At 48.6% G+C, this 23,201-nt stretch overlaps 2 protein-coding genes across 5 annotated transcripts in view; both read left to right on the plus strand.

The window, feature by feature from the left end:
• On the plus strand, positions 1-20,164 carry TBCCD1 (TBCC domain containing 1). Of its 4 annotated transcripts, none has more exons than XM_077827349.1 (8): positions 1-343; positions 1,013-1,402; positions 3,693-3,848; positions 5,612-5,978; positions 7,208-7,394; positions 7,552-8,049; positions 11,609-11,769; positions 19,543-20,164. In XM_077827349.1, the coding sequence occupies exons 2-7, from the start codon at positions 1,067-1,069 to the stop codon at positions 11,736-11,738; spliced, it is 1,674 nt and encodes a 557-aa protein (XP_077683475.1). In that variant the 5' UTR covers positions 1-343; positions 1,013-1,066; the 3' UTR covers positions 11,739-11,769; positions 19,543-20,164. The 4 variants fall into 4 exon arrangements, 3 of the variants coding, with proteins under 3 accessions (XP_077683475.1, XP_077683474.1, XP_077683476.1); XM_077827348.1 differs by having other exon boundaries at positions 1-324; XM_077827350.1 differs by lacking the exon at positions 1-343 and adding an exon at positions 387-462.
• Positions 19,636-23,201, plus strand: part of CRYGS (crystallin gamma S) — an 11,811-nt gene continuing 8,245 nt past the window's right edge. The window contains exon 1 of the mRNA XM_077827352.1: positions 19,636-19,785. Within this exon, the coding sequence (XP_077683478.1) occupies positions 19,636-19,785 (150 nt within the window). The remainder of the gene's footprint in view (positions 19,786-23,201) is intronic.

The raw sequence follows: 23,201 nt of genomic DNA on the forward strand, positions 1-23,201 counted from the left end.
GCTGCATGCTATGCCGTGGGGAGCTTGTGTAAACCGCCCTCTCTTCCTCCTCCCGCAGTGCTCTGGTACTGGGGTCATGCCAATCACTGATAACGGTCATATGTAAATCAGGGGGCGGAGCAGCGCGAGAGGCCAGGCTGGCTGCAGCTCGGTCGGACGTTTATCGTACGGGGCCTCTGAGCCGTTACTTTGCCTGCAGCAGCGGCCAGCCCATGAGGAAGAATAGAAGGCACGTGCGGCTTAGGGGTCTATGGGATGGAGCCTGTCCTGCCAGTGGTCCGGAAGGGGCCTGGGCGGGGCACGTCTAGCCAATGGCTCGATGGTGTTGGTGGGATCTGCCTAGGTAACGTCTCGCTGGTCTGCCAACCGTGGCAGCTCAGGGCGCATGCGTGGTTGCTACGTGCGGCTGGGGCGGGAGCGGAGCACCCTGGCCCTGCTTAGGGGTAGGCGCGGCCCGCGCAGGTGAACGCGGGCTCGGGGCGCGGTGGCCGGGGTTGGTGTCGGCCCTGGGGCAGGCGGTCCTCGAGCTCGCCCGGCCAGCTACCGCCCCCAGTGCAGCCCCTCCTGGGGCTCGCAGGCCGGCCGCGCCCAGGCTTCCTGCCGCGGGGTGCAGGGAGCCTTCTCACCCGGGCCGGCTTGCCGGGGGGGCGGGGGACTCATTCTCGCCTCAGACCCGCCTCTGGGCGCCGGGGGCGGCCTGGCCTTCCTTTGTAGCGCTCATGGCTCCCCCCAGCAGGCCGGAGCTCCTGGGTCTGTAGGAGTGGGTTATGAAACACGTGCTATGTCGGGTTGCCCCTTGTAGCAGAGGCTTTCCAAGCATGGTTCCGCTGTTGGTCGTTTGTGGTCTGGTTGGGCTTGTGAGTCCCAAGCCTGGCCCAGGCCCCCTGCACTAGGTGCTGTACAAACCAGGGGCAAAATGCTGGCCCTTGCCCCAAAGAGCTCACTCTGGCCTTGGTGCAAATGAAGCTGAGTGTTTTCGGATCAATGTCTGGTGTTTTGTTTTGTTTGTCAGATCTGCAGGGAAGGCAGTTCAACCCTAGATGTGGAGTTCCCAGAGCTGGTTAAAATGGATCAGTCTATGGTGCACCTCTGGGTGAAAACAGAACCCTTCATAGTGGGGGCTTTGCAGATCCCCCCTCCATCCAAGTTCAGCATGCACTATCTCCGGAAGATGTCCACGTATGTCCGGACGCGGGCCAGTGAGGGCTGTTATCCACGCCTTTTCTGGCCTATGTGGCGGCACATTGCCTGTGGGAAGCTGCAGTTAGCCAAGGATTTGGCCTGGCTCTACTTTGAGATATTTGGCAGTCTAGTGGAACGGACTCCAGAGGAACATCTGGAATGGGCAGAGGTGGTGTCCAGCTGCAAGTCAGAAGAGGAATTAGAGAAGCAGAGGAATAAGGCATGAAATATAATGTTGTAATCTTTCTCTGGTGAACAGTTTTAGGCATTAGAGCATGGGCTGTGCCAGTCAAGGTTGTATGATTAGGTCCTTTTGCTACTCATGCACAGTCATTTGGGATCACGTCCAGCCTTTTGATCTAAAGTGTTGTACAACCACATTTCCAGCAGCCTTTTTCTCACACTCTTCATGGCAGTGAAGCCCTAATCATTCTGCTAACTGTGCCTGTGAATGCAGATCACGCTACCATTCAAGTTGTTAGTTGTTAGTTGTTTTCTGTTTGACTGGGGTAAATACCAGTAATCAGATCTGCCCTTCAGAGTCACATTGCTACTTTTCCACTTTAAAAGACAAGGTAGCATTACAGGTAGCATTAGGACCTGCTTTGAGCAGGGGCTTGAACTAGATGACCTCCTGAGGGCCCTTCCAACCCTGATATTCTATGATTCTATGATTACAGAACAAATGCTGTTCAGCAAGATTACATATGGTTGGTATAACCAATAGACACTTTTCTAGAGTAAAACATTTGACATAAAAAATAACAGGGTCTTGCTTAAACCCTCAAAAGCAGAGAAATCCCAAGTCTGGTTTGTTCCTAACATCCTACTATTTTTCTACACAACATGGGAAGAGGTGCACAAAGGAGACTTCTGTAAAGGTGACCTGCAGACAATTTAAATTAGACTAGTCCTTTTTTGCTGGTTTATGATGTATAAAATAGATCTGAACATCTACATTTTTTTCTCTGTTTCACTTTATCAGGATTTTCAGCTATTTTCCCCCTGGTTTTGCTGGCTGACTTGTAGGGAAAAGGGGGAAAAAAAGAAAGGTCTCCGAATGTATGTTCCGCCACAAAGGGTGGGACCATTCAGAAAAGTTATCCTTTAACGTGTTAGTTGGTCTTATCAGAAACGAGATTTAAACAGTCTAATTAAAAATCCACTCCTCTTTTTCTTGCCTCTTGCAATGTCATTTTGCTTATTCTCTAATCATTGTAATACTAGACAGGACCTGAATTTGTAATGGGGCATGGCGGAAAGCAGAAGAAAGCTTTTGTCCTCCTTTGGATACAAAAAGTTTGGGCTGTTTTTTCTTTTTTAAAGAAGGTCCCGTCCCCTCTCTCTCCCCATCCCCCGAGGCACAAGTCCAGTATTTTTCCTTTGCATGTCACTGTTAAATAACTCTTTCCACACTTTTTGATAAACTTTAAACACTTTCAGCATTTATTGATTGTGGCCCTGGTGGAAGGGTCTGGATCAAGGCTCGTTCTTGTGGGAGGAACCTGACCTCACTTCCTCTGGTCTGTACTGGAAAAGCCAGTGGTCTTCTGAAATTGAGTTTGTCAGAGAACAGCATTACGTGTGTGGTGCAAAGAGGCATGCTAAGGAGTGCACATATAAAAGATCCATGTGATAGTCCTGAAATCAATTGAGCTTAAACAGCAAGCTCCCTAGTCCATGAGTAGCTGTCCATTCATTATTTGCACTGGCCCTCTGGGTCTTGTGTTCATTCACAAAGTCTATGGGCTATTATCTAGTGGACCTTTGGTAGCACTTGCTGTAGTCAAGATTGCAAAACAGGTTTGATATAACCATGTTTTTGCACACTGATCTTTGAAATGTACAGCATTTAGGGGGCACGATTTGAACACAGATCAGCCATTTGAGCTAGAGGGTGAAAAACTATATCCATTTGAAAACCATTCTAACACTCATTAAAGACTACACTTAATTGTGTGTGTGTTTTTTTTTTAATTTGACACTTGATAATGGCCATTTTTCATTGGAGGGCCTAGTGCTTTTGTTTGATGGTGTCCCAAACCATGCATATTGAGCCCAAGGAGAAGTGTTTTTAGGAAATTGTGGGAAAGTGGAAAAAAGGTTTGAGAATGAGGGTCTTCCCAAGGTTACCAATGGCATGTGCAGTGGCAAATATTGTGATGTAGACAGTGAGAGAGGCTGAGCTTTTTGCATTCCTGTAATGTGGTTAAGGAGGGGTGTATAATTAAAAACAAGGAAACGGAAACAGAAACCGTATAGAAACCAAGCAAGCACTTGTCAAGCCCATAAACCTAATTTCTGGGTGTCTGTAAACTACAGCTTTCTTGAGGATTGTTAATAGCTGATAGTAACAGCACATACCTATTTGTGAAGGGGAGCCACAATCAGTTATGATATTGTAGATATCCTGTTGTCTGCGTTCTAAAAGAATAGGCTCTTTGGTTGAATTATTGCATGCATTGGTCATGTTCTGGTATGTGTTAATATTGTGTTCCCCTCTCGGCCAGCTGTCAGTAGATTCTCTGCAGTTCCTGCTGTTCTTGTACATTCAGCAGCTAAACAAGGTTTCCTTGCGGACATCTCTGATTGGAGAAGAGTGGCCAAGTCCCACGGACAAATCTCAGTCTGCCAACCTGACTGGAAAATCCACCTGTCAAAATAAGGTATTGTTTGTAACCCTGTCCCCACAGAGGTTACTGTGAGGGAGGGGCTGCAAAACCTTCACCTTAAAGTGGGGTGGGGAGCAGATCTGCTTTGTGGGGGAAGTGAACTCCTGCCCAAGACTTATGTATGCACCTAGGGTGCACTTAGTCAATTGAGCTAAGTAATGAATTAGATGGTCACTGTAACATTAATTTTGAAAAATCTAACTTGCCCATAAAACTTGCAGCAGACTGAACTTTCACATCCAGTCTCAATCTGTGATATTTTTTAAAATTTCCCCCCAAAATCTTTGCCCTTTAAATTAGAGGAGTGTAACAAAGCAGAAAATGTTCATTTATTTCAGAGGCTGCTCCTCCATAATTACATGTTCAGGCTTCTAGGGTAACCATTCTTAGAGCAATTTCTGAATAAGTTACACAAAGCTGGGAGTCAGAGAAATAGATTAGTTAACCACCTACATTTGATTATATTTGACTAAGTCTTGTATCTCACATTCAGAAGTATCTGAAGTTAGCCAGGTAAGCCAGGTCTGCTGCACTACCATGTTCGAAAGTGAATTACAAACTGACAGCAGCACAGTAGAGACACTGAGCTGACCCACACCTTGAAAAAAGGCCAGTTGCCAGGGTCAGCAGGATTTTGTCAGGGGTGTGACATCAATACCATGCATGTTGTAGTGTCACATGGAACAAGAACTGTTGAACTGCAACTCAAGAGCATCTGAAACTAAAAATAGGGGTTAGTGGACTTTAAACACAAAGACTTATAATAGACAAGAAGGGGAAGTGCTTATCCAGGGCTTTGTGCTGAATGCTCCTCTTTACACATACTGTTCAGGGCATTCAGCATCATTCTATAGCGGATGATTTTTGTTAACTGCAGTTCAAGTTCAAAACTAGACTGGCCCATCTTGTGAAACTTCATGAGTAGATAATGGATCTGCCATATCTATTTCAGAAGCTTCATTCCCCCGCAGGGTGGGGGATTATAGTCCTTGGGGTTATCCTTTTGTGAACCATTGAGGAAATGCACCTACTTGCCGCTAACTTTCTAGGTATCTGGAATGGGCACTCCAGGTGACTGTACCTCTTTGGTGTGGTCCAGTGAGGCCCGTCCAGCATAAGCTGATGTCTGTTAGAGTTTTCATCATTGGCTGTCTCATATTCTGGTCTTCCCTTGCTATGGAGACCATCAGCACTTGAACTATAATGATCCTTTGAGATGAATATTTAATGAGATTTTTCCTCATAATGGACTATCTGAGGTTTTTCCCACAACTCCTGAGTTAGTACTTGATTGCATCTATTCTGAGCATCCAGGTTCAATAGGAACCATAATTGCCTTCATGGAGGCTTAGACTGTCAGGTGTTTGTTACAGTTCATTCCAGCCCTCATTTCCAAGCACCTATGTGCTGAACCTTTTCATGAAGAGTGGAGTGGTAATCCATTTCCTTTTCTCACTCTAACTAATACAGTGACAGGTTGGTCATGGCCACAGCAAGTAGAACTACTGAACCTCTTTCACTCTGAAGGTGGCTAGTGGATCCAATGTCCTTTATTTGCTGGGGGAGTCTGTTGTGGGGGTAAGAGAAGGCCCGCAGAATCAATGGGGTTTGGGGGAAGGAGTGTATTCTGCGTCTACTGCTTTCTCCTTTTAGAGCTGCTGTGGGTGGGATCTGAGCAGGATGCAATGGATAGTGCATTAGGAAAGTGTCTCAGCCTGGTAAGAGCTCCTCTGTTTGTTTTTGTTTTGATTTCTAAGAACTGGAATGATTACACCCACCAAGCGTTTGTGCAGAACCACCTGTTGGATCTGCTGGAACTGCTACTGGACCCGGACCAGCTCACGGCCTCTTCCCATTCCACTCACAGTAGCTTGGTCTCCCCTGAAGCTGTTCGAGCTCTCAGCTTTCTCATTGAGGGGACCGTGAACAAAACCAGGACTGTCCATCCTCTTCATGAGCTTGCTCTCTGGCAGCCCTTGCATGCGAAGAATGGCTACTCGAAGATTTCCAAAGCCTTCTCTTTCCCCAAGCTAGAGGCCTGGCTGAGGGCCTGCCTGACTGGGAGCCCATTTGGGACGTCTGCCTGCCTCAAGTCTGGGAAGAAACTTGCATGGGCGCAGCAAGGTATTTGAAAGCCTTGGCTTTGCTCTTTAGTTTTAGGATCAACTTTCCACTCTCCTCTGTTCCGGTGGATCAGGAGTCTGGTTTGTGGGCATTGGTGCTCTTTTGCCTGTCCTCTTCTTTACAGGAGAGAAGGGGGAGTTCACAGCTGAAAGAGCTGTTCATGCAAAATGCCTTATCCTCCTGTTTCCAAACTCTCCTATTTAACACTCATTACTCCTTCTGTGTTCTCTAGCTTGCATGTGTCCCCCTTCCCCACTTCAAGTTGATATCCAGATCCTGTGTGGTGTATATTGGCTGTTGCTAGCAGGCTTTCTTATTCTTAAAGACTCATTTGTTTGGAAGGTGCATTCTCCTGCATAGTGAATGTTAATGCCCAAGAAAGCAAACGATTGATTGCACAGGCTAAACCCAGGGTTAGGTGGAATTGCTGTATCAGCTGCTCCATATAGCTCTGTCAATGTAATTCAGACCTGACTAGTGTTACTACTTTTCTGTTCCTAAGTGGGGATTAACAGATAAATGGGGTGGCTCTCTAGCTGTTCATGTACTTCCATGGCCTTAGTCACTGTTGTATCTGAGTGCCTCACAAACATTAATGGATTTACTTTTAAACACCCCTCTGAGGTGGGTCGGTATTATTACTCCCATTTGACAGATGGGAATTGAGGCACAGTGTAGATTAAGTGACTTGCCCAAGGTTGCAGAAGGCAGTCTGTGGAAGTATTTGCACTGCAGCTGCGACCGCAGCATATGTTGATGTACCTAAACTATCTATGAACTTCTGTCTGTGGGAGTCAGAATGAAGACTCCTGATCTCATTTAACATGCAATTATAGGTTTTCAGAGGGAGAGAAAACTAGTCTTAATCCATTCCATCAGTAAGAATGGAAGAACATCCTGTGGTAACAAGTGCCCTGAGGGCTGTATACCTACAGGGAGCACACCACTTGGTAAGAATATATTGGAACAGACATGCTCCTATTTCATCAGCACAGTGGTGAAAATCTGCAGACTGCTGTAAATCTCAGTTTGGCAGAAAGAGCCCTGATGTTCAGGAGGAATTTTACAAAGAGAGTTGGGATCTAAATCCCAAGCATCAGGATGACTTTGGTTTTTTGATAGGATATTTACTCTGTGGCTGCCTGGTGAAATGTGATGTCATGGTCCGCCTGCTTAGGAAATATGTTCAGACTTTTTTTGTGCTAATGTGCGTAACTTTTGCCTTGCAGTTGAAGGAACAACCAAGAGAGCAAAGATTGCATGCAATGCCCATGTGGTCCCTGAGGTTCACCGCATGGTGGTGATGAGCCAAGTCTACAAACAGACGCTGGCCAAGAGCTCGGATACCCTGGTGGGTGCTCATGTGAAGATCCATCGCTGCAATGAGTCCTTCATATATCTGCTCTCTCCTTTACGGTGAGTTCACATTCTCCTGGAATGCAGTGAAACCTCTTCGGGTGGGTTGCATTGGTATTTCCTGGTTCCCATTAGACATGGCAACCCCACTTGAACAGTGTATGGCCTTGTCCTGTTCTTGGGGGTCCTGGCTTACTGCAACCTTTCTCTCTTTCAGATCTGTGACCATTGAGAAGTGCAGGAATAGCACTTTTGTCCTGGGCCCTGTGCAGACAGCCATTCACCTCCACAGCTGTGATAATGTCAAAGTCATTGGCATCTGCCACCGTTTGTCTATCTCATCTACGACAGGCTGCACCTTCAACATTCTGACGCCTACACACCCTCTCATTCTCTTGGGTAACCAAGCAGCAACTTTTGCCCCTTATCACACCCATTACCCAATGCTTGAGGACCACATGGCCCGGATGGGCCTGGCTACAGTGCCTAACTACTGGGACAGTCCAATGCTGGTGTGCAAAGAGAACAGTGATGCCAGTGTCTTCCGACTCTTACCCCCCAATGAGTTTTATACATTTGTTATTCCTTTTGAGATGGAAGGAGACACGACAGAAACGCCTGGGGGGCTGCCACATGCATACCAGAAGGCACTGAGTCAACGAGAGCAGAAGATACAGGTTTGGCAAAAAACTGTGAAAGAGGCAGGGCTAACGAAGTGAGTAATTGGCTTCCTCCAGAAGGGGAGGAATGTATATTTAATGCTCTGAAACTCAACTTGTCCATACAAGTACAAATCTCTTTGACCTGACATCACTGAACAAAAATGCTCTTGCATGAGGTCTGTTTATCTAGTCCAGTGGTCTCCAACCTTTTTATACCCAAGATGACTTTTTGAATGTGAGGGCAACCCAGGATCTACCCTGCCCATTCCCTGAGTCCCCGCCCCTTTTCCGAAGCCTTGTCCTGCTCACTCCACCCGTTGCTCGCTCTCCCCCACCCTCACTCACTTTCACCAGGCTGGGTGGTTAGGGTTTGAGAGGGGGTGCGGGCTGGAGCCGAGGGGTTTGACATGTTGGAGGGGGCTCCAGGCTGAGCCTGGGGCAGGGGGTTGGGGTGCAGGAGGGGATGAGGGGTTCAAGCTATGGGAGGGAGTTTGGGTACAGGAGGGTCCTCCGGCCTGGGGCAGAGTGTTGAGGAGCAGGAGTGGGTGTGGGGTGCTGGCTCTGGGATGGGGGGTTGGGATGTGGGCTCCCACCAGGCGGCACTCACCTCGGGCAGCTCCCGGTCTGCGGTGCAGTGGGCTAAGGCAGGCTCCCTTCCTGCCATGGTCCCATGCCGCTCCTGGAAGGGGCCAACGCGCCCCTGCGGCCCGGGATGTGGGGGAAGGGAGGGTCACGTGGCTCTGCACGCTGCCCCTCTCTGCCGGCACCTCCTCTGCAGATCCCATTGGCTATAGTGCCCCATTATCGGCCATTGGGAGCTGTGGGGGCAGTGCTTGTGGGAGCAGCGTGCGGAGACTCCTGGGTGTGCTGACCTCTTCCGAGAGTGGTGTGGGGCCGGGGCAGGCAGGAGGCCTGCCTCAGTGGCAGCCCCACTACACCACCCGACTTCTAGCCATCGTGATCTACTGGGAGAGTCTCCAGGATCGACTAGTCAATTGCAATCGACTGGGTGGTGACCACTGATCTAGTCTGTGTTTTATTCATGAGTGCACTGGGGGTGTGAGGAGCTGGCAGCATTTGGTATCCTGCTTTTGTATTGAAAACTCTAGCCACCTTATTCTGTTTGAAGGAAATCTGGTGTGTGTGTGTGAGTTACAAGCTCATAAAATACAGAAAAAATGTGCAAAGATCTTATGAAATGAAAGCACATGTGTACTGTGTGTGTTAACTCCTTAAACACAAAATGAAAAGCTTGTAGTTCTGTAGGTAAAACATATTAACACACTCAAGTCTCCAATCTACTAATTAGGCCTTACTTTGCTTTTGTAGCTTATCTTGCATAGTAATCTACCCTTTTAGCAATTTACTGCTTTTTCAGCACCTAGGCTGTTAAGAAGTTTTAAATAAGTTAAAACATGTTCTTTTGATGCCAGTTGGCTGGATAGGAGTGCAGGACACCAGATATTGACAGTTCTGAATTTAGCTGGTCCTGTCTTCAGGATTTTACTCTTGGTATCATTTTGATGCAAACAAACTGTCTCCCAATGTTGATAAATGCAAAGTAAAGCACATTGGAAAACATAATCTCAACTATACATATAAAATGAGGTCTAAATTAGCTGTTTCCACTCAAGAAAGAGATCTTGGAGTCATTTTGGATAGTTCTCTGAAAACATCCACTCAATGTGCAGCGGCAGTCAAAAACAAACAGAACATTGGGAATCATTAAGAAAGGGATAGATCATAAGACAAAAATATCATATTGCCTCTATATAAATCTATGGTATGCTCACATCTTGAATACTGCATGCAGATGTGGTTGCCCCATCTCGAAAAAGATGTATTGGACTTGGAAAAGGTTCAGAAAAGGACAACAAAAATGATTAAGGGTATAGAACAGCTTCCATATGAGGAGAGATTAATTATGAGACTGGGACTTTTCAGCTTGGGGAAGAGATAACTAAGGGAGGATATGATAGAAGTCTATAAAATCATGACTGGTGTGGAGAAAGTAAATAAGAAAGTGTTATTTACTCCTCATAATGCAAGAACTAGGGGCACCAAATGAAATGAGTAGGCAGCAGGTTTAAAACAAACAAAAGGAAGTATTTCTTCACAGAACATGCAGTCAACCTGTGGAACTCTTTTTGCAAGAGGATGTTGTGAAGGCTAAGACTATAAAAAGGTTTAAAAAAGAACTAGATAAGTTCAGGGAGGATAGGTCCAGCAATGGCTATTAGCCAGGATGGGCAGGGATGTAAAACCATACTGTGAAGTGTCCCTAGCCTCTGTTTGCAAGAAGCTGGGAATGAACAACAAGGGATGGATCACTTGATGATTACCTGTTCTGTTCATTCCCTCTGGGGCACCTGGCATAGGCCACTGTCAGAAGACAGGATACTGGGCTAGATGGACCTTTGGTCTGACCCAGTATGGCTGTTCTTATTACCTCCTTCACAAACCCACAGTGCGAGTAGAACTCTGGATCTTCAATTTTAAAGGCTAGAAGAGAAGGAAGCAACAATAGCTTGTGTTTCAGCTGGTTTTTGTTTCCCTGATCTGGGCTCAGCCTGTGGCTTCTAGATTTGGAGTCAGTAAGCCAAGTCATGGAGAGAGTCCCTAGCTTCTCTGAATTGTTTAATTTTGGATGATCTCAGTCCTCAGTTTAGTTAGATGAAGCCAGGGTTCCAATGAAACTGAGTGGTATCATTGGTCTGTGATTTGTCAAGTCCTTCTTTTGTTTAGTGCATGAAGAGTCCCTTGTCATGAATACTACATTTGATCAAGGTGCTCTTTGGACTCGGTGCAGACTTCAAGACTTGCATAGATTGGAGAATAGCGTTGGTATCTGACAGTCTTTGATTCAGAGTTTATATTGCGCTACATTACATCTGTCTATTCTTGAAACCTGACTCCTCCAGTGCCTGTGTGTGTGTGTCTTGTTGAGTAAAGGCAGAACTTCAGACGTGAGTGATTTAATACCATTGACGTTAGGGGTTGGGTAAGTAGCATAGGGGTTAATGTGTCACTCACTTCTCTGGCGATACTATTTACATTTTGCCTGGGTTACAAATGGCAGACATGTATAGACTTAAGTTTTATGTGATGTAGGTATTTTTAGTAAAAGTCACAGGATGTGGGCAATGAACAGTAAATCACGGAAACCGGAGCTCCGCCACCTGGGGCTGAAATCGCAGAGGTCACACAAAATCACCGAATCCCTAACCTTTGTGACAGACTCATGGCCTTAGGTATAATTTCCTGTTTGTGCTCTGAGAATCCTAGGGCAGAAGTCCTACAGGTCAGAGGTACAGTAACAGCAGTGTGGGGAAGTCCTGCGTGGCTTATTTCAACGCCAGCAGTCTCTCTTTCAGAGGTATTCTAACTAATAGTTTTTATTAGGTGAATTCAGTCTTCCCCAGGTGGGCAGTATGGGAAACAAATCCAATGGCTTTGTTAGGCGTGGTAAGTGTAGATCTGTTGCTTATTTTCAGTGAGGATGGAAAAGGCTACTCATTTGAGTACCCAAGAAGAGATGTTTGGAAGTGTGGTGTGAATGCTTACAAGACTGTACTTCACTTGCTACGTTGCTGATGTTCTGGTGGGTTTCAGGGATCAGAGGAAGCAGTTCCAGGTGCTGGTGGAGAACAAATTCTATGAATGGCTAATTCACACAGGACATCGTCAGCAGCTGGACAGCCTCGTGCCTCCTGCAGCAGGCTCCAAGCAAGCAGCAGGATAGGATGCTCTCCTTTAACAGAAGGAAAGGAAGGGTGAGTACTGGGACAGTTTCTCTCCTGCTACATGATAGAGAAATTGTCATGCTACTTTACATACATTTGTGTGCACATGGTATCCAGATGGGAACAATGAGTGTGAAATTGTCCGTGGGCCTCCTCCCAACAGCCTGAGATCTGGCTTTGGTTTTCAGTTAGGAGCCAAAACCTCCTCTGAGCTTCTATCTGCTCCCTTGTTTACTCCACTTCTTCCTTCCGTCCCCATGGCCCTTCTGGCTGAAGAGCTCTTTATGGGTCTCTGATTTCAGTTTCTGACAGAATAATCTTGAAATGAGGTTGAAGTACTTCACTTATGCCTCTGGTCTGTGTATAGTATCTGTCTCTGACAGACCAGCCTGCATGTGTCTGCATAGACAAGATATGTGCTTCAGGTATAGTCTGAGACCAAATCAGTCAGAACAGCCTAATTGTTCTGTTGCCCTTACTTGCCCTCATCTCCTGCTGCTCACCTGGTACCTGAGGGCTTCATCCACAGTAGCTCAAGTCAGACTGGTGTGAAAATGCCTGTGCACTCATGATGCAATTCCTAAGAGCGCAGTTATACCACAAACTCTGGAATCCTCTTTCAAAGTGTGTTATGTTCGATTGAGTTAGTGCAGTTGGTTGTATGCACGCAGTGCTGCCATGCGCTACTTTGGCAGTTATTCAGCTGGTATCCCACATTGCTGTGCGTGTGTCCATTATTGATCGGTCTGTTTACCTGTGCGCCCTCCACTGCTCTGGGGTGAAGTTGACTGGATGTTCCTTTCCCTGTTTAAAAATTGCCGTGGGAACAGAGTTTTCCCATTTGCTCCTGGATTCAGATATATCGGCATTCCTTCACACTCCAGCAGCCTTTACAACATGCCTTGAGCACCCACTTGGAGCCTTGCTGTGCCTCAGATCTCATCGCCACCTGGGGATCAGTGCAGCAAGTTCTTGTGGCCAGCCACCAGATGAAGGATCTCTTTGTGGACATTGCTAAGTAGAGGTCCATGAGGGGCCATAACCAGGATGCTGACCAGTGTGGGATAAAGAGCAAACAGCTCAGGAAGACTTATATTAAAGCCAGGGGTGCCAGGAAAAGATCCAGCAGTGGAATTGTATTCTGCCTATTTCTTGAGGAACTGGATGGGCTTTTGATCAATTACATCGTTACCAAGCCCAAGGAGCTTGTGGACCCTGATGCTCTCTCTGTAGACTGCAGACAAGTGGCAAAAGTCATCAGAGGAGGAACATGAGGAGGGCAGTGAGGGGCTCTCCCCAGAAAGTCAGGATCTCGTCAGGAATCAGGACCCTAATTCTGGCTATGTGGGTGAGCCAGAAACCAGGTTGAGACTGAGAGGCAGATTACATGCCCTCCATAGGATCTATCTTTACAATGTATTATTGTTATATGACACCACTGTGCTAGCTTCTGATCCAAGTGTCCCATGGCTACAGTCTTTTTTGGCAGGTGGGAGCTGGGAGCCTTTCCAAATCTCCAGTACCTGCCTCCCTTTCTTATCCCACGTTTTCAAAATGGTGTCTACTCCAGCCGAACAATTGGCTTCTGTCTCAGGTGAAAACTTTTCTTTTTTCTTTTCTTTCTTTTCTCCTGTCTGTCCTGTCTGGCAAATACGAGCTCCCCCCTCACCCCCAAAACCCTGTCCATCTGCTCAAAATAGTGGCTGGCAGCATGGCACAGCTGCAGTCTTTACTCCATCTCTCACTCCCTCGCTCCCCTCCCGCAGCATATTGGAATAATGAAAACACTCAGTTGTACAACTTTGAACCATTTGGGACAATGGCTCTGGGCAAAGGGGTTTGGTTAGTATTCTCAGATGACATGGGCATTGCATGCCTGTAAAGCACTACTCCTACAGCTCCCTGCTGAGGCATAAACATGCATTTGTACAGGAAAGAGGTCCACCTTACGGATAGCATACAGCTTTTAATGTCTTTCCACAGGCTTATATAGAGAGAGGATTGGAGCAGTTCGTGCTTCGGACAGTCAGTGCAGAACCTGATGTTTTTCTCTACACTTTCAGCATGTCTGCAGGGGTGATAAAGTAGAACCAGAGAAATTGCTTGACTTCCACCCCCACCCCCATCTGCACTTTATCTGGGATAGATGCACAGTCATTGCCCTGGCATTCCCTCCACTCTGGCCACACTTCTGGGGGACCAGCTTGGTGAAGAACTTCACAGTGTATGTCACTAGTGTGCCTTTGCCATTGTGAATAAGGCCGTTCTCTGTCGCCTAGTCACCTGCTTCAGTGTAACATCACTGAGAGTCAGGCCACGGATTACTATCCCGCTCGTTCCATATGCTCCCCACTAACTCCTTGGACACCATAGAAACAACTCCAAGGTGCAGCCAAATTGCAAAACCAGAGTGGGAACATAATTCCCAATCCCACCCTCAGCTTCCGAGGCACAGCTGCAACTCAAGCCAATCTAGCCCTCCTATGCACACACGGCCTGCTGGCTATGAGGGCCCACCAAGACCAGAAGAATCTTGGAGGCGGTGGGGTGGGAATGAGAGAGACGTGTTAAAGAGGCTAGCCTAGCCTGTCCAGAATCCCACTAACATCTGCTTGGCTCGGTTTTTTCACTACTCCCTCAGCAATGGCACCTGCAGTGGCCAGACCTTCAAGGACAGGGCCTTTATCTATGGCTGGTAGGGAAGAAACAGAGAACTTGGGATGAAATATCCAGCTTTCACTGTAGACCCCCCTCCCCACAAATAAAAAGAAACCGGTGAAGAGCTGGTGATTGTATTTGATGTCAGAGAGGGAAGAAGACCAGGAGCTATTGAACAAGAGGGTTGAAGTGGCTGGAAACAGTGTCACCATGGCTAGGGACAGCGTTGCTATGGCAAAAGGCACTGTGGAGGAAGAAAGAGAAATGCGGCGGCAACTCGGGGAGGTTGTACAAGCTCAGAATGCTCTGCTGCAGTGCATGCTGTGAGTGGGCACACAGACAATCCAGTGCCCTCAGCCAGGACCCAGCCATGTTATTCTTTGAGTGATTGCTCATATTGATTCCAATTAGGTGTGTGCAGTCGTCAGAAAGTTTTTCCCTTAGCAGCACCCATCAGGTTGGCTGTGGAGCCCCTTGGAGCGACACCTTCATGGTGCTCAATATATGACCCTGCCGACCTGGCACCTCCTCTGTTCCTTCTTACAGCCAGTGATGGTCTTTGGAAATGTGGCATCTTGCCTGGCAAGTTCTACCACATTTCCCTGACTTTGTTTGTTTGTTCTCTATACATATTAGTTAGTTTAATTGTTTGTTAGTATTAGTAGTTAGCAGTTGGGCTGGGGGGTTTATCCTCTGTCCCGACTGCTTTTTCTTGGGAGGGCTGCCATGTCCAAGTCCCAGGGGTTCAAGTCCTGCAGCAAGCCCATGCCAATGGGCGACCCCCGTGACGGTTGTTTAAAGTGTCCGGGGGAGGCTCACCAAGCCAATTGGTGCAGGATTTGTAAGGGGTTTTGCCCCAGAACCAAAAAGCAGCGAGACTTTTGCCTTATGGAGGTGGCACTTAGACCTCAGCCTCTGCCGGTGCGGCAGGACCTGGCGCTGATTTCATATGGTGCGTGGTGACGGCAGCAGTGGTGGAAGTAGCACCACGGGTGGACTCTGGCAGAGACCTGTGGCACCGCCGCTCCCCAGCACCGAAACTGGCAGGACCCAGCATCGCTTCCACTCTCTGGCGCAGAAGCGGCACCGGAAGCAAGGGAGGAGCAGCTCTCCGTCCCAGAGGTCCACCCCTCTGGAGCCGGCCAATGGGGCACGTCCTCGTTAGGAGCACCCAGTGCCGAAGTCTGCAGAGACAGCACCGTCGACTTTGGCCCCGCAAGGGGGACCGTTGAGTCTGGTGCCGTTGGACTCTCTGGTCCAGGTCATCGAGGAAGTGGAGCTGGCCATCCACCCCGGACACCTTTGAGGCTGCAAGGGACCTCACTGCCATGACAGCGCCCAGGTCACCCACTCTTTGCTCCAAGCTTCCGATACCACATCGTATGGCACCGTCTCGAGGCAAACCAGTGATGCTCCAGCCGTTGGCACTGCTGATAAAGTCTCGGTGCCACTCTAGGTTGCGCCAGCGCTCCCGCTCGCAGCGCCGATCCCCACGTCAATCCCCATCATGCAACAGGTTCTGGTCCCAATGCCGCTTAGCGACCCCGCGCAGCTCCAGGTTGCGGCATCGCTCCAGGTCGCAGCACTGCTCTCCAGCCCTCGACATGAAGAACACGTATTTCCATATAGCAATTCGTCCCGCACATTGGCACTTCCTATTCTTTGTGGTCAACCGCAAACATTACCAATTCGCTGTCCTACCATTAGGCTTCTCAACAGCCTCCCAAGTGTTCACCAAGTGCATGCTGGTCGTGGCTGCTTTCCTCCGTCGACAACAGGTGCAGATATACCCCTATCTCAGTGCGGCCCCTGAGCAGCCAGTTGTCAAGGGATAAGTGCAATCCCAAATCTGTTTGGTAAGGTGCACATTTGTTCGACAGGGTCTCCTCCTCAACTTGGGGAAGTCGACCTTGGAATCAACCCAAAGAATAGAATTCATTTGGGCAGTGTTAGACTTGTATCAGGCGCAGGCCCTTCTACTGGAGTCCCGATTCTGAGCCATCACAGACATAATTCAAAGCCTCCAACAATTCCCAGCCGCAACAGCAAAGGGTTGCCCGAGTCGCCTCGGCCACGTGGCTGCCTGCACTTACGTGACCCAGTATGCCAGGCTGTGGCTCAGACTTTTGCAGGCATGGCTTGCTTCGGCCTACTACCTGGGGCGCAACAGCTTGAATTCAGTGGTCACGGTGCCAGGGCAGGTCCTTACATCCCTCCATTGGTGGCTCCACCCTTGGGCAGTGTATGAAGGAATCCCCATCCACAACCCTCAACCTTCCTTGTCCCTTGACACGGACATGTCGGCTCTGGGATGGGGGTACATCTGGGAGACCTCCAGACGCAGGGCCTGTGGTCCCAGGACGAGCTCTCCCTACATAGCAACATCAGGGAGCTGAGGGTGGTGCACCTAGCCTGCCAGGCCTTTCAGGCCTGAGTACAAGGCCAGTGCGTAGCAGTTACCGCCATGTTTTACATCAACAAGCAAGGGGAAGCCCGTTCCTCTCCCCTATGCCAGGAGGCCTTCCAGCTGTGGGAGTTCTGCATAACCCACTCCATTCACCTGGAAATGTCCTTTCTCCTAGGAATTCAGAACATGCTGGCGGACTGCCTCAGCAGGTCCTTCTGCACACACGAGTGGTCCATCTGACCAGATGTCATACACCTCATTTTCCAAAGGTGGGGGTTTCCCCAGGTCAACCTGTTTGCCACCCAACGCAACAGGAAATGCCCACTGTTCTGCTTCTTCCAGGGTCACAGCCCAGGCTCCCTCACGGACACATTCTTGCTATCCTGGAGAGGTCGTCTGCTCTATGCCTTTTCCCCCATTCCCTCTCATGCTCAAGGCCCACAGGGAGGGGGCAAAGGTAATTCTGATAGCTCCAGCGTGGCCTCGACAACCCTGGTACAGTACTCTACTGGAGCGGTCACTGGGCGCACTGGTCACGTTACCTCTCCTCCCTGACCCAAGCTCAGGGCAGCGAGAGCAATTGCACCTGGGAACGTAGCTCTTTTGAGTCATCCAGTGCCCCTGATAACTTCGAGCCCTGCCACTCAACACCAGACACCCCAAGAACAAGAGGCAACAACGAGGCGTGTACTCACCTCTTGTTGTAGTCTGCCGTCCACTGCACTGTCACTTTAAAGCTTTGTTTCATTGTTTAATTAAAGCTTCATTTCTGCTGGTTTAAAAATCCATTCAGAAAGAGTCAGTGATGCACTTTATACAGGCAGTCCATTCATTTTGACTAAGTCAGAGGTTTTTACAAAAGGGTAAAGGCACAGACAAGATAAAATAAGGATTGCCACATCTACCACCTATCAAAGAAACAGCACAGCTCACAATCCATTCCCTTTGGGATAACAGCTGGATGTATAGCTGCACATTTTCAGGCCTGAAACTCCAGGAGCCATAGCCTGCACTGACTGTTTCCATTTTCCATTGGGCATTTTGCTGGCTGCTCAGACCCCTGAGCAAGTGTCTTCATCTCAGCCTCCCACCCATTGGAAAAACTCCCACCCACTCACTTACTATCTTAATTATTGCGCAAAATGTAACCTGCAGCATGGGGTTTTTCTTTCTCCAGCTTCTAACCTATTCCACAAACAGTGCCACCTTCCTTGCAGGTGGCCAAGTACACACTCTGCTGTCATTCTGCAGCTACTGAGGTGATAGGGTCATGAACCAGGGCAGCAGCAGCAGAGTCTCCCACGATAACTGGAGCAATTCCCACACCATTAATATCCAGAACGATGCTGGGGGCAAATTCTCCTTTATTCACTCAGATAATTAGAGCTGAGTGTTGAAAGAGCCTAGCATTGTGGGACTTTCCAGACCACCCTATGTTTGTGAACCTGCCACAGTGATCAACCAGCCCTTGGAACACCATAAAGAAATATCCTTCTGGTTATACACTCTGAGCCATGGTGTGGGGGACAAGCAGTTGGCCTGTAGATCCCATCAGTTGCCCCAATGCTGTTTGGGAACCCCACACTTGAAAAGCCATCAACTTTCTCCTGAATACTACAAATTGGCTGGTTATGGACCAGTAGCATTTGGAGGTGGCCAGCTTGCACATGGCATTGGCGACCAGCATGTCTATGGGTTTGGGCACCACATGTTGGTATGCTGCCGCTGCAGCTCTGGGGCTAGCTCAGTGCAGATATCAAAAAAGATAGTCCTCGCCATCCTGAAATTCTCTCATCACTGCTGGTCATCCCAGGTCTAGGGAACGATCCTTTCCTACCAATCCCCACTGGTTTCCCAAGCCCTGAAAAGGTGTTGCACAGTGTTCCTGCTCCAGGAACAGCTCCAGTAGTAGCAGTTGCTCTGTCATCCTTGTCTTCGTCCTTGTTCCTCCACCACTGCCCAACCTGCTGCCAAAGGAGCTGCTGCTGGAGCCGCCACATCTGCTCAGTAGTGCAGAAGTCCAAAGACAAAGCCAAGTCACTCAGCTCGAGAGCTGAACTACATTCCAAACAGCCTCTACCTGTATGCAGTTGCCAGCATAGTGGTGTGGAGCATTGCTGGGTCCATGCTGGCTGACAGCAATTTGCAAATGGCACTCGCCTCTCCAGAAAGAGGGGAATGATGGGCTGGAGAGAGCTGAAGCATGGGATGTTTTTGAATTTACTCCAAGTCCTGGAATTCCACTGCTGCCTTCTATGCATCCCACTGCATGCAGTGAGAACATCCCCAGCATGCACCCTGCTTAGCGTTGAAGCAAAGGACTGTGGGATACCCTCCGAGAATGCCAAGCGCTTAGTGCACAGGAAGCCCCTGCCATGTGGACACACAGATGCAAACTGAAAGAAGGCATGGCCAGCCCCTGTGCACACTATTAGTGCAGCTTGCATATTGTGCATTAATTCTGCAGATTAATCGCTCTGTAGACAAGCCCTTAGCGGCCACTTCCATGATACTTCAAAGAATTCTTTCCCTTATAATCTCTTGAATTTCTTAGTGGTGATGCACAAGGAGCCAGACACTTGCCCATGGTATGGATACAATCACCACACATTTGAAATAGTTTGCTAAATGAAACTGATCATGCTCTGGGTTTTTCTCCAGCAAGCTGTTGGCCTGGGGAGGGGAAGTCACTGAATTGTTGGATTGCATGGTTGGAGTGAACTCGTGTTTTGTTACAGAGTTGTGAAGATGGATGGTGACAAGCTGACAGTGGTTTCCAGTGAATACTTTGAGGTCATGCTGGTTAGACATTCCCATGGTGTTGCAAATTAATGAGGATATCTGGACCTCTGCATCAGCATGAGCTGGACACTTTTTTTTGCCCTGTTCAAGACATCACTGCATCACCTTGCTCCTTTCCAGGACCTGGGGTACATCAACTCCAGCTGGCTTCAGGAGGAAACCAGATGAAGGATTGCGTGGTAAGGAACGGTGATACAAAGACAAGCCTGCGGTTTGCTGTGGGCCTCTTAGGCAGGGTGGGTGCCTAGTTAAAATTCTGGGCATGTACGTATCTTGCGAAGGCACTCACCTTGGTGTGACACTGGCCACAGGGACATGAGGCTGTTGTGTGCACCTGTCTGGGGAAGAGCTTGTTACTCCCTTTCATAAATGATAATCAAATGTTTGATTTATTTTTTTCCCCTCTCTCCAGTGTGTAAAATGAACTCGAGGTATTTTTCTATGTGGAGATGGCGTTAGCACTTAAAGGATGAAGTTTCATGAAATTGCCTAGGTCTTTTTCTTTGCCTCCTCCTTGCTTCTGTGAAATGTCAATAAATGGAATTTTAAGCCAAGTCAGGCATGTTTCCTACGAAAAGATTTCTCAGTAATGAGGTGGCCAAGGATTGAGGGGGCTCAGCCCCCCAGATCTGAGCAACCCTAGCCCAGCTCAGTGGGTGAAGCTCTGCCTCTGGCAGTTCCAAGCTGGCTTGGCACGGAGCTGCCTGCCTGCCAAGTAGCAGGACAAGCAGGAAAGTCGCTAGAGGCAGCAGCAAGAAGGGTGTGCCAGGTCCCCGCGTGGTGCAGAGTCCCTCCTGAGTGCAGCCATGCCCAGTGCTGTTGTGGTGGGGGCAAGGCCCTCTCAGCTGTTGCCTGGGTGCAGAACTGGCTCTGGAGTTGGTGCCAGGCAGGGCAGGAGTGAGCAAGAGGGAAGGGGCTGCAGAGAAAGGAGCCAGACACAGCCATCCAGCTCCCAAATAACCCCCCACCCAACGTTGTCCTCCTGCCCCAAATAAACTCAAGCCTCACAAAACCTCCTCCTGTTACAGCCCCCCCACTCATCCCCCTCCCATTTAGAAGAGCCTGCCACAGCAAATCTGTGAATCCTGAGAGTCAACAGGCCAGAGTGGAGAGCTAGGCTCAGCCCTGTGCGTGTGAGGGTTGCTCACTTTCCTATTGCTCCCCAGCCCTCCCCTGCACACAGGCTGGGATGGAGAGAGCAACCTGCATACATGCACTGGAGAGCAGCATCTGACTGTTTTGACTCATTTCTTCCCACCACAAAGAATATTTTCACTAGCCACCTATGGTTCTAGCTCCTGTGATGCTCTAATAACATATAAACGTGGTCATATTTCATGTGGGGGGGGGGGGGGAACGTTAATTCCCTTAGCAACAGTGGGTGAGACATCTCAATCCTGGAGGTCAGTGAGTATAGTATCAGCCATGGCATCCCTGACATGACAGTAGTTTGATCTGAGCAGCGTTTCTTGTCATCAATATTTCAGCTTCCCACAGTTGAAAATCAGCAGGAGTGGGTCTCACCCTCATTTCCTGCTCTCAAGACAACCAGTCTCCAAGTGTATGTCCACATGGGGATAAAAACTAACCCACGGCTGGCCTGAGTCAGCTTAGCATTTGGGCTTAGGCTCCAGCCTGAGCTTGAAGTCTACGCTGCAATTTTTAGCCCCTCAGCGAATGCCCCTCACGTTCGAGTCAGCTGACCCAGGGGCTTGTGGGGTATGTCTGAGTGACCAGGTCACAATTAGTGAGGCAAACGAGGTAAGCTGCTGCGTGATTGATTGCATGCAACATAGTGAGATGTTTATCAGAACCACCCAACTGGCAAATGTGAAACAGAGAAACCAAATGTGTGGAGCACAAGGAAAATAAAAGGATCTGATGTGCTAGCCTCGATGACATCTGGAACTATGCATGCATAAGTCAGCATTTCCAGAAGGCTCCTGGAGCCAGTAAGTGGGAGGGAGAAGGGGGTTGAGGTATGGTCTGAGAGAGACAGTGGGGCCACATGTTCAGCTGGTGCAAATTGGTATAGCTCCGTTGACTTCAGTGTAGGAGTGATGTCTGATTGACAGCAGCTGGTGATCTAGCCTTCTGGTGTTCAGCCAAAACTCTCCTAGCCATCAGTGGGCATTTGTTTTGCCTGAGTAACAAGTGAAGGTAAGACTTGGACGTGGCTCTTAGAGGTGTGGGACAAACCCAGCTACACCCTCAGGTTACTATCCAATCCAAAGTGGTGATGATGATTCTGTCTTACACCTTTGCAGGATGATGATTAAAATCTAATTTGGCAACAGACTCTCATAGCTTTGTAATGTCACAATTTTGCCCCCCACAGGACAACTTACTCAAGCAAACTCCCTTTCCCCCATCCCTTGCCCTCCCCCCACCCCCTCCCCAAGTGGAAGTCTGTCCTAGGCCCAGGGAAGAAATGGAGGTGTTGGCTCTGATGTGCACCTACTCAGCACTTAAATGGGGGACGTGGGATAGCAAAAGGGAATCCAGTTCTGGGATTAATATACCGAGCCACTGTAGCTCCCTTCAGTGGAAGCTGGGTCCTAGGCTGGATGCTGGAATCTTCATAAACAACTCTTGGATTAATGGTGGTGAGTGGCCTCACATGCTAGCAGAAAACCAGTGTGTGTAAGCCACAGACCCTGATACTTAAAGGATTAGGCAGGAAGGAGAATGGAATGCCATTGGGCAGATATCTAGTTCAACCTATTGGCCCCAGGGTGCCTCTGGAGTTGGCAGGGTTTAAAGGTGTGCTGGTTTAGACGGCAGCGTGTGGAATCAAAGGGATGAAATGGATCCGTTCTGACAGACTTGAAATAACAGCGGAATGGTTCAGGCGCTGCTTGCCAAATTCATCTGCTGTCTTTGTCTCTCTAAGCCTTTGGAGTGGTGCCAGCAATAGCTGGAGAGGTGTTTATAGTTATAACAGAGTGACTTCTGGGGGCACAGACATCTGCACCCCTGTGTTCCATGCTTTGTGCCCCGCTCTGATTGTGGTAAGTATTTACCTAGCCCAGTGCATCGCGTCAGTGTAAGGGTGTCCCTAAGGAGGATGTACCTGACTCTGACATGTCCTTCCTGTAGGACTGTGGACACCTCACTTAATCCCTCTGTGCTTCACGTTCCTCATCGTAAAATGGGGATAAAAATCCCTCCTTCGGGTATGTCTGTTAATGTTCTTAACAGCAGTTTGAGCCCCTCAAATGGAGGGTGCTATAGAAATAATGCCCTAGGTCTTATCTAGAGATCCCTAGATCTCAAAGCACTCTACACAGGTCAGTATTTCTTTCCCCATTTTATAGATGGAGAAACTGAGGCACAGAGAGACGTGACTGGCCCAAGGTCACCCAGCAGACTACCGGCAGAGCCAGGTATAGAATGAGTCCCAGTCCAATGCTCTATCCACTAGGCCACGCTGCCCCAGGTCAGTGTTATCACTGCTGCACAGACGTTCCTGTTACTTGCTTTCAGATAGTGTCCTCTAAGCAGAGGCCATTCTCTCCAGCTCTCTTCCCACCTTTCAGCTGAGCATGTGTTTATGATCTCCCCACTGCACCTTGCAACAGTTAGAAAATGTCCT

This window comes from Eretmochelys imbricata, chromosome 9 (genome assembly GCF_965152235.1).
Source record: "Eretmochelys imbricata isolate rEreImb1 chromosome 9, rEreImb1.hap1, whole genome shotgun sequence".
Lineage (NCBI taxonomy): Eukaryota > Metazoa > Chordata > Testudines > Cheloniidae > Eretmochelys > Eretmochelys imbricata.

What these genes read in the sequence shown, in the direction of transcription:
- TBCCD1 (XM_077827348.1), top strand. Translation starts at nt 256, where the DNA reads ATGGAGCCTGTCCTGCCAGTGGTCCGGAAGGGGCCTGGGCGGGGCACG. An exon ending in CTAGCCAATGGCTCGATGGT is followed by an intron (nt 325 to 1,012) that starts GTTGGTGGGATC and finishes TTTGTTTGTCAG; the next exon opens with ATCTGCAGGGAAGGCAGTTC. An exon ending in AAAGAGGCAGGGCTAACGAA is followed by an intron (nt 8,050 to 11,608) that starts GTGAGTAATTGG and finishes GGTGGGTTTCAG; the next exon opens with GGATCAGAGGAAGCAGTTCC.